The sequence below is a fragment of the Tasmannia lanceolata genome, unplaced genomic scaffold (genome assembly GCF_043159265.1).
Source record: "Tasmannia lanceolata isolate RefF3 unplaced genomic scaffold, GAP_Taslan_0.1 ptg000025l, whole genome shotgun sequence".
Taxonomy (NCBI): Eukaryota; Viridiplantae; Streptophyta; class Magnoliopsida; order Canellales; family Winteraceae; genus Tasmannia; species Tasmannia lanceolata.
Window position 1 is genome coordinate 13,364,797 of NW_027518702.1, and position 11,656 is coordinate 13,376,452.

General features: G+C 39.3%; 1 protein-coding gene across 1 annotated transcript; it reads right to left on the reverse strand.

Annotated features, from left to right (window-relative positions):
- Positions 1-5,972: 5,972 nt before the first annotated feature.
- XND1 (xylem NAC domain 1) lies at positions 5,973-7,230 on the reverse strand. Its single transcript, XM_077368959.1, has 3 exons — positions 6,903-7,230; positions 6,541-6,806; positions 5,973-6,185 (listed from the first exon to the last, which is right to left on the reverse strand). The coding sequence occupies exons 1-3, from the start codon at positions 7,063-7,065 to the stop codon at positions 6,039-6,041; spliced, it is 576 nt and encodes a 191-aa protein (XP_077225074.1). The 5' UTR covers positions 7,066-7,230; the 3' UTR covers positions 5,973-6,038.
- Between the last annotated feature and the right edge of the window lie 4,426 nt (positions 7,231-11,656).

The following is an 11,656-nucleotide window of genomic DNA, read 5'->3' on the forward strand; positions in this document are numbered from 1 at the left end:
ACTTGGATTGTCCAACAATCCATAAGGGTCTAGAGAGTTGTGAGTGTGATCATCATAAGGATCCAATGGTCGTTCCTGCAGAGCCCGCCACGGTCCCCACTGTGAACTCACGCAATGTAGTTCAACTACGATAGCATTAAGAAATTGGCACCCACCGGGACATTATCCTGAAGAAGACCATTATATCAAATACCTGAAGCACATCCAATGTGCACGACCTTCTTCCAATATTCCTACATTTATCAAGTTGATTCCTACGGAGCCACTCAATGTTATATCTTTCGATCTACCAACTTGGGCCTGCAAATGCATTCACAAATTCCCCTTGACAACATCCAATGCTTTTTAAAAACCTTTTATAAATAATTTATCAAGCCAACTGACCATTCATTATTTAAAGGGCATAGCTGAGATCGAAACTGTATATGAGTTTCCTTTACAAGAGAGGTGGAGGATTCCTTGTTGGGCATCACTATTGATTCCATGGGTTTGCGACCCGCTGGCAATCCTATTTGGACCGCGGTTAAATAGACCAAAGCCATAAAGCACACCCATAAACCAAAATGAACCCTCTGGTCTAAGGACATATCCAAGGGTCCCGTCTGAGACAATAACTTTAGCCAAATCCTTGTCCATAGGTTATTTTGTAAAGTGATCCAATCATCATACATATTCCACCTGCTTAGGGTCAACTACCCCAGTGACCGAGATAGGCCAACCCAATGTGTGTATGGAGATAGGATCGATGCTGGTTGTCTACAGGTAAGAGATGCCCAATCTCAGCCCTAACCTGGAACATTCTGGGTCTGCAAAGAATTGGATGGTCAATCTCCTTGCCACATAATCTCTATGCGCATGGCCCATCATATGATGCTACCTAAGGACAAACATGTGTCTAGAAGCACATCACACACTCCTGTAAGTACCTAATAGATGTCATTAATCAATAAAATATAGTTTTCAATATGACAATGGCTGGCTTTTAGGGCTTACTTTCTAACAATTGGAACTAGGTGTGATTCTACGATCGAAATTATTCTCGCTCGGGACTCATCTCATTCGATCGCCTGATCACAGTATTAGATCTAGATCAACACTTATCATAATCAATAACCCAAATCCAACTAAGAAAATTTTAATGCTTTTGATCGCTCCTTGTGACAATGCATGCACCCAAAGTGGGAAAGTGTACCTAAAGTGCAAAAGTGCACAAAAAAAGCACCACTAGCACCCTACAACACACTGCCAAAGCCGACCGTGTCCCCGAACATGGTCACACCACTTGCAAAATGTCATCTGGTTTTAAAGGGAAGATAAAGGATTGGAAGGGTACTTAATAACCCCTCTCCACTCTTCTCGTTTGTGTGGGATTCTTTTCCTTAGTCACTTTTACACCCACTTCCAAAGCACCCAATTTCCAAACTAAGGACTTTTCATTTCAAAATCTTTTTATTTTGAAAACCATTAACACAATTTACATGCAAATTGCTCCCAAATTACAATCGAGTTCCAGTTGATTTAGAAACTGGAATCAAAGAACAATTTCCATATAAACTACAAACAAAATGCAACTGACGTCTAGTTTGGAGTTGAAACCCAAACACATTCTGTGATTGCAAGTTTACACATTGTTGCGGTCCAAAATTGATTGAGTGCCTTGATAGGTCCTTTGAGACGCTTAGAGGTTCAGAATTGCCTCAAGGGACCTGAGTACACTGACAAAGGGTTAAGGCCACCAGGAGTTTGGGGACTCAGGGGACCCTTCGACACTCAAGTCAGCTCTGGAGGTAACAAATGGAACTTAGATTCAAACTAGAGCTTATGTGTACCTTGGCTTCAAGCTACCTTTCCTCTCTTATTCCTCCTCTCTCTCCTTCTCCCCTAGCTGCTAGGTGCGGGTCCCCTTTTATAGATGAAGTTCTCTTGAATTTTGAGTATGCCGTGTGTTCCCGGTGAAGAATGGAATTGGTGCCTTTGGTTGGTGTCGCCGGTCTGCTCAGCCTTTTCAAGGTGGCTCTGACCATGGACGGGACGTTTCGGGTGAGGTCTGTGATTGACATTGTAGTGCTATTTCTGAGATTGGTCGATGGCCTCTGATTGACTTTCTGGGAAGCGCATGGCCTGCTAAAAGTGGTGTGTTGGAAAAGATTGTGTCACCTGCATGGGGATCGTTATTGCTGGTGGTGACATGTCTCGCCACGTGACCTCAGGGCCTCAGTGGGCTCAAGGACCATGTAGGAGGACATGTATCGCCTCTGTGGCCTCAAGGAGCACCTGGGATGACGGGTCTCACGACTCTCACCTACATGGCCTCAAGAGCTAGGTGGGATGCAGTGAAACGCCGCGCAGCCTCAAGACCCTTGTGGGAGCAGGAGGAAGATGGCGCTACATGGTTGGTCCTCTATTTTCGTCCCCAACACACACAAATTGCATTTTCCATGCCAAAAATAGCCTCGGGTATGGAGGATGACTTATTTCACTCTATGACTTGTACAAGTTGCATTTCTAATGAATATTATTCTTTCTCATGAATGCCACATCTTCACTCAAGACTTCTCTCTTAAGTGGCTGTTGACTCTGCTGGGCCTAACTATGTGGTTACATGGATTAACATAATTAATCCGCTAGGCTGGAAAGTGACAGAGCTTTGTCCCATCAATCCCCTCAGTTCTCTTTTAAGCCACATTAAACTCATCATTAGATAAACTGAAAAGATTAAGCTTTATTAACAAGTTGTGATAGGATCAAAGAGGCATGTTTTGTGCAATCATAAACTCTTAGGAGCAAGCAAAGTCATGAGTCATAACAACGCCATGCTTTCTTATGGGCTTGTCACAATTGAACGCAAAGAGGCAGAAGTCTCACCTTTTCAAAGGCTAGGGGTGTGACATCTTCCTAAACAATTTCCAATTCCACCATAAACATATTTTTCCCATGCATGTATCTGGGACCCACAAGAAACTGGTTTTCCATGTGAAAGATGATTATAAGGTCAGATGGTTACTAGCTTATTAAGCAAAGATTTTATAAACTTTGATTAAATAATATAATTTTTTATTATAATCATGGTTGAAGAAAGGGAAGTAATATATTTGCCCTCTTTTCTTCCTTTGGGCCACCCCCTTTAGCATACTCTTTTGACACTACAAGGAGGTGGCCCAGGGAAGAAAAGAGAGTGAAGATGTCCCACCCAATGAGAAGTCCTTTTTGGGCCTATCCATTTTATTGGACAATTGATGGGCCCATATGACATCAATTTTTTGTCACAGGTTTCATCATCTGTTCGAATTGAAAATATGCAGTGAGCCAATGAGAAGCGCGAGTAGGTTTGTTAACTTACCCGCCCTTCTCATTGGCTGAAAACAGGGGACCCATGCAAAATCATGGACCGGCCGGGTCATTTTAGGTCTGATTCCCTTTGTTTGTGCGAATGAGGAAGGGAGGGTTGGCTCAGCCCTAATCATTTTTTGTTTGGGGTCATAGCTTGTTTACTGCTAAACTGAAGGGAGCCCCTGCGAAAACCAGCTGTAAGGGCGCTTCCATTTGTGCATCCAATGGGGGCGCCCTTGTAGCTAGTTTTTTTTTTTTTTAAAGGATACCCTTTAGTTAGCATTCCTCTAATCTTATATACAAATAATTTGAAGCTAATTTGCCATTTGCAAATATAAATAGTTTTAGAAATAACAAAGTTTACGCGGGTATTTTAGTACAAAAGTGAACTCTTTTGGTATTTGAATACAAAAGTGAAATTTGTTGCTATTTCAAAAGTTCACTTTATTTATAGTTTTGCAACACAATTTTCAAAACCTAACTTATCACTCTTCCTTCCCAAAGCTTTTAGTCCCACATTGGAAAGTAAAAGTTCATAGGTACACAGAGCATCTCACTTCTCTTGCTTTGTGAATGAGAAGAGGAAGACGGGGGCATATACACATGAGTCGCTAAGTAGACTCAGTGGACTTTGGCTATACCATGCAAGCCGTCCAGCTCGTTTTTGGCTAGTGTGGCTCGGAGCTTTTTCTCTTCTATTTATTTTTATTATTTAAAAGTCTAATAGACTTCATCATTTCTGTCGTAAAGAGACAATTTCTGCAGTAAAAAAAGTTTCCACCTTCAAAGAGAAATTTCCGTCGTTAATTTGTGAGCTGTTTTCTGTTAATTTGAACATAAAAAAATTTTACGTCCATTTTTACGTCGAAAGGAACGGAGCCTAAGTAAAAAAAAAATTCTGCAGAAGGAGGTTTCCATGGTAAAATCGTGACCGTTTGAGTTTTGACCCTTCACCGTGCGATTTTCCACATAAAAGGAAAGTTTCTGCAGAAAGCCTCCTGTAACATCTAGAAAACGGATTTTCTCCTAATGACCATTTCGAAGGGTGTGTTTGGCGTACCGTTTGAAATAGCGTTTGAAACGCCGTTTTGCAAAACGGCGTTTTCATGTTTGGTTAGCCAGATCAAAATGGCGTTTTAAACGGCAAACGGAGGTATATTGTGTTTGGTTGCAAATACCCAAAAACGGAGTTTTAGTGGTAAAATGACCAAAAAGGGCATTGTTTGGTTGGAGAGAGAGAGAGGGGGGGGGGGGGGGTTAGGGCAAAAAAAAATGTGTAAAAATGGGTTTTGGTGAGGGCAAACACGTAAAAACCCACAGCCCAAAAACTCTGTTCAAAACGGCGTTTTGCAAACGTACCTCCCCCCCTCTATTTGCAAAACGCTGTTTTGAGGGTTTAAAACGGTGTTTGAAACGTCGTTTCAAACGATGGCTGCACACCCAAATACTCCCAAATGGCCGTTTGGTCCCAAAACGGTGTTTCAAACGCCAAACGGTATTTTAAACGTTATGCCAAACACGCACGAAGGGGATGTCTTTACCGATCAAAGGGTTGGGGGTGTTTTTGAACCGATACTTTTCTCTTATAAAAACCATTTGCACGCATTTTGCGTCAAAAGAAACTGTGCCTATTGGTAAAATAGATTTCCACGGAAATGAAATATATTACATCCGAATTAGTTTTACCATAGAAACGTATGGGTAAAATCAATTTCCGTGAAAATAGAATAAATTTCATCTGAAATAGTTTTATCTCCATAGGGGGTAAAATCAATTTCCATGGAAATATATATTTCATCGAATAAAATATAGAATAAATTTCATCAGAAATTGTTTTACCTCCATGGCGGGTACAATAAATTTCCATGGAAATAAAATATATTTCATCGAATAAAATATATATCATCCAAAATAGTTTTACCTAGTGTTTAAAAACTCCTTGACTCGACAAGGAACTAGCCCGAGTTGACTCCTTTTTAACTTGGCCGCGTTCCGCTTTGCACCACAACCGCATTCCGCGCTTTGCCCTACAGAGTCAATAAACTCCTTTGACTCTCCCGAGTTGTGACTGTGTCAACAACGTTCTTGGTCGTGTCTGCTCTGAGTTGACAAGGATTTTTCTTGGCTGCATTCCGCGACACATCCACGTTTTTAAACACTGGTTTTACCCATAGTTTTAAATTTCGACTGAAATCCGAAATTTTGGTCCAAAATTTCGGATTTCAGTGGGGTCTGAAATTGGTACCGAAACCGAAATTTAAAACCTCGGTTTTACCTTCATCTAAACACATTGCAAACACATTTCTCACATACGGTTCTTCTGATGACAACATACATGATTCAATGCTTACATAAGCAGCCACCCATAAAAAAAATGCCCCTTTGCTTTGTGTCTCAACTCTCAAGGCACCCACAAGATCATCAAAACACCAAACCAATAAAAAATATAAAAAATGGCTCAAAGCACAGAATAGCATACAGTGCTGCTTGGGCTCCACCTTCAGCACATTATTTCCCATCAAATAACCAAAACACGTGCTTTACAGAATCTCAATGAAATAAGAGAAAACAAAGCAAAGAGACAATCCATCTTGAAAGAATATCATACTTCTAAATAACATACTGAACTGTGTCATTAGAAACATAGTAGTGCTGTTACATATTGATTAAAGGGGCATAATTAAAGATTAAGACCTCAAATTTTCGATCTAATTCGGTAAACTTATTTCATCCAAATCGTCTAATGACAAGAAGACTTCATCTAAGCACGAAAGCTCAGTTCCATCATTGCAGAAGCTCGCCTGTGGACTGCAATTCATCTCGTATACTCGACATAGAACCCATTCATTAGATACCTGAAAATCAGACAATGTAATTTTATTTGTTTTTCCAATTATGATTGGCACTGCTCCCCTTCTTTTGAGGTAAAATAGGCGTAAAATAAAATTGATGAACATTTTTTAACAGCAATTTTAGTTGGTAAAGCTCCATTTTTTCAATGTCAAATAGGCGTAAATCAAATTCTAGACCCATTTTAAGTGGAAAATGGGGGATACCATTTGTTTTACACCCATTTTATGTCGAAAGAAACGGAGTCTAACCAATTTGATATCTTCGAAAAAAATCGTAAAAATCCAATAATATGAAAGACATAAAAAAAATCAGTTATGGGTGTTGGTTTAGAACATCTAACTAGCATAAAATACTTACTATTTTTGGGTTCCTTTGCTTTTGCGAAGATCTACTACTAGTAGAACAATCCAACAGATGATACTCATGCATGATCCAATTGGTTTTAGCACCAACAGGAGCTTCACCAATGTAGAAAACAAGTGATTTCTTCACACCCACTCTCTTACTCCCACTTGTAATGGGTTCATCCGCGCCTAACACCATCCAGTAACCCTTCGAGGAGACTCGGTCTTGGGTCCTAGGAGTGAAGAAATACCATTGATTATCTTCTTCTAAAGCCTTGCCTACACCCAAATGAAAATAAATAAATAAATTCCATCCAATTTAGAGAAAAATTTGATAGGAAAAAGAGCGATAAACAAGCTAAAATGTGATCTAACCATTGAGTTCCCATGGATCATATTGGTGGAGATCGAGGGCAGGGATGATATCGGGATGACAAGGTAAGTGTGCCGCCTTGCGATAGAGGAAGTGCTCGATGAGCTCTTCGTCGGTCGGGTAAAATCGAAAACCGGGTGGGAGGTTGATGTTCTCTTCGGCCATTAAAATATGGAGAATGGTGTTTGAGAGTTAATTTGGAGAAGATGAATGAGAGTTAGTTGAATGGTTCTTTTTGTGTCTAGTTGGATTCATATTTATAGTGTGGGAGAGGAAGAAAGTGAGAGAGATTAACGTGAGAGAGAAGGTGGTTTGATCACGAATGATGGAAAGAGGGGAGTGGTGGAGTTTGGGTGGCGGCTGGCAACGGAACGTTGTTGCTTGAAAACAAAAACGGGATTTGTCAGGGGTTGAGGAGGGAATGGACAATTTTCCAAGTCCTCTTTTTGGTATATCCACCTTTTCTTTTTATTTTGAATTTTATAGAACTTTAACAACTAGGGATTTGATAGGGATCATAGAAGGCATTTTGCAGGCCGGCCGTTGCATGAGATTATGGTTTTAAATTTCGACCGAAATCCGAAATCGGGTATACCCGAAATGTTATAAATTTTCGGTCAAAATTTCGTCAAAAATAGAAATTTGACCCAAAAATCTCGATTTTGTTCATTATTTAATACTTTCCCAAAATTTCAGTAATTTCAGCTGAAATATTGTATGAGATAAAATATTATTTTAATTGATTTCAGCCGAAATTTTGAAATTTCAGTTTCGGTGAGGAACGAAATGCATTCTGAAACCGAAATTTGAAACCATGCATGAGAGTGCAGCCGCCTTAGATGAATTAAATGAATAAGACAAATTCTGTTGAAAAGAGAACCTATGTGGCTGCTCTCTCATGCAACAGCCGGTCCGTGAATTCTTCTGCGATGGCCCCTAGCAAATCCCCAACAACTATTGTTTCAAGACTCTCTTCTTAGTCATAGTTTTAATACTCCAGTGTCATGGTCGACTCACCGGAGTCGACTTCCTTTTACCTTGGTCATATTTTGTGTGAGTCCACATTTTGACCTACAAAGTCAACAAAACTCCTTTGATTTCTCCTAAGTTATGACCGCACAAACTGAGTACTCAGCCGAGTATGTGAGCTATATTTTTCTTGTTGAGCAATCCATCAAGTGTACTCCAAATATCACTCTCCGATTTACGTACACTCATTGATGTGCTAAACAAGTCACGCGAAATAGACCTCTTAAAAAGAGATTCGTCATTATCATGCATCATCCTTCATGATTTCAATTCGTCGTCATTTTCTTGTATATCATCCGGAGCCACATTGGCAATACCACAAACAATGTCCTGTAAATCTTCTCCCACTAGGTAAGACTATGAACATGTTCCCCATATCTTGTTGATTGATTGATTTAGTAACTCAATGCCAAGTTCACTAACTCTTCACCACATATCCCGTCTCCAAAGCACCAATTGAACCTACCCACTAACGAAATCTTGACATGCACCAATTACCCATATGGCTCTAATACCATGTAGAGAAAGACGGATTTTGCAACATCGGAAGACCCTTTTCTCAAATAATGAAACCAAAGTTTGCACTAGCCCAAGATTCATAACCAAAAGCAAAAGAAGAACAAATACCAAGATGTATCCAATATAGAAGAACAACACTACAAGATAAGAACAATAGAAAAAAAACAAGCATTCAAAACCTAGAGAAAAATAGTATAATTAGTTGACACTTTGATTCAAATCACAAGCTCGCATATAATGGAGAGATCTTTATAGTTGAAATCTCTCCAAAAATCCCACCATATAGAAGTAAATAGAGATAGGGTTTGTCAATGGAAACTAGAGAGTTTATGACTTAGATAAGTGGTGGTGGATGTGGAAAAATAGAGACTCAATGGCTTAGTTGTTGGGTTTAGAGTTTCTTAAGGGTTGAATTCAAAATTGAAAGGGAATAAGGTTAGAGCAAATATGTGTTACTTACACATAAGCCAGCTAGGCCAACAAAATGACCAAAATGCCCTTAGACACAAAATTACAATTTGATCCTTGCCACATCTCTCAAAAATAAAATAAAACTAAAATAAGAGGGTGGTAATTCCAATCCCATCCAATAGTAGCTATTCTATGCAAATCTAGCTTAGGAATTATTCCCAAAGTGGGGAGTGGTGGACCCAATGGAGAGATTTCTCAAAAAGAAGAAGGTATTGACTCTTCTTGCTTGTGTACTTCAACCTCATATTATTCACCTTTCCTTTCAATGGAAAAAGAGGGTGATATTGACGCCATGTTTGGCTGCGAGTGACATAAAGTAGACGTGCCTTATTTGGGCGTGCTATCTTGAGTGCTCTTGGCAGGGCCACAAACCCTGACCCAAGGCCGGGTGCGTGATTATTTTTGTTCTAGTGCACCCCACATTTAGGCTTTCTCCTAAGATGGACTAGTATCCTTCTAATGCAGACAATCAACGGTAGGATCATTTTTGGGTCCCACACTATCTGGCCACTTTATCTTCCGTGAGATGATCCACTCCGTCGGTTCGGATCCCATGCTGAATGGCATCTCATCCGTCAAATTAAGTTCTGAAAAGCCAATGCTTTAGCTTTTATGGGAAGAGTGTAAACAACTGCACTAATTAATTAGATCAAGGGTTAGGATGATCTTATCAAAGTCGGTCCGATGGATCAACGGTCTCGATAATGTGTTCATGGAACGGCGCATAAAAGTGGTTTTTGGAATGAACTTGATAGTCACTGTGTTCTTAGCATTTACCAAAGAATAGATAAGGCCCGAACATTTATTTTCTTTGGTGGATGTAACCAAGGTTTAAAATTTTGATTTGGGTACTGGTTTCGGACTTCCGGAAAACCGAAATTTCGTTTGAAATTTGGTACTCTCATTCGAAATTCCGGACCGAAATTTAAAACCATGGATGTAACTATGAGGAGGTTGATGTGGGTCCGACTATTTGGCATGATATTTGAGAAATATCACTCTGTGGGCCCAGCAAAATATGCAGATGACATCACAGGCAAAATGAGCTCATGTCAGGTGATGTCAACTACTTAATTTGTTACAAATGGACGGCTAAGAAAAAAAAGGAGCACGAATCGAATGGTCAAGAATATGAGTCAAGGTGGGGACCTTAGATGAAGGATATAGAGTCATGATGATGTCATTTCGTTCCCACAATAGCCGTGTATATGATCATTACACTACTTTTTTGTTTGGTAGAGAGAAAGAGAGAGACTCCCTTGGGTACCCTCATGGTTTTCAATTTCTGCCATTTCGGAAGTCTGAAACCGAAACGTACCGAAACCGAGATTCCATAAATTTACCAAATTTCGGCCTAAATTTCGGGTGAATTTTCGAAGAAATGTCTTTTTCAATTTCTTTACAGAATTTCGGCTCAAAAAATCAAAATTTGGGGACTTTCTACGGAATTTCGGCTGAAAATTCGGGATTTCGGCCAAGACCAAAATTTTACTGAAATCAAAAATTAAAACCATGGGTACCCTAGTGCTTGGTGTCCTAGCTTGGACACTTTAGGAAGAGAGTGAACCATTTGTGGGTAACCTTGTGCTTGTTATCCTAGTTTGAAAAATAGATAGAAAGAGGCAAGCAGAGATGTGATTATACTGATTCATAGTATATATAACACAAGAATACATTGGGTCCATCACTTTGCACCCAATTACTGACTCTGATGCTTCCACTTTTCACTCCCCAGATCACTACTCAAATTTGGCACCTCCTCACCCATAGACCTTTTCTCTATTTTGTGAAACTATATGCTGTCCACCACTATTTTTCACCTAGAAAATAAGGACATGTAAAAGTACACTATTTCAATGATCTAACCTTTTAATTTCTCGGTTTCCATAATAGATAGGCCGTTCCCAAAGTTGCAATATCTTCTCAGTTGGACGATTCTAACCATTAATAGTGCAAGGTACTGCTCAGAAGGTTAAAATATAATGCTATAGAAATCAACATGAGAGATAAGATTGCTAGATGCATGTGTATAGCGTGGCTCCTTATCCATCTTTCCAGATAGTTTTTGGGCCAGTTTGCTGATTTTGATATTCTATCTTAATACCTCAGGCTTGAAAGGGTTTCTTAATTTATCAATGGATAGACAAGCTACACAAGATGATCTTGATTATAAATTTTTTTTGGGTAGGTACACGGGGATTGAACCTACGACGTCCAGGCTCTTGATAATAACTAGGTAATCAAAGTAATTGAAAAAAGAAAAGGAAAATTACAAAGATTACATGGCTGAGATTTGATTGTAATATTTACGCATGATGGAATGAAACCAACAAGATGAAGGGAGAAGATGAGATTCAAGTGAAAGAAAATTGTTTTCTTGATGTCAAACAAACAAAGATTGAAGCACAAGTTTTTACACTAGTAGAGAGACTTCAAAATTCACTAAAATGACTTGTTAGAGAAGAAGATACAGGCCCCAAAATATAGGCTACAATTCAAATCCTGAATTAACATTCTTAACTATACTTAGCTTCCCTAAGCAACCACTAATACACTAACAAATGTAAAAACATTAGTAAAGTAAAACACTTGTAGAATTCCAAAATAAGAAAGTCTCAAGAACATTAACTCTCAAAAAAGTAGATTTTGAACATAGCAAATACCATGTAGTAGGTTCAAATGTAGCCGAGTAAATGTAGGGAACCTCCAATGTAGTAGTGTTAATAATGCAAATGTA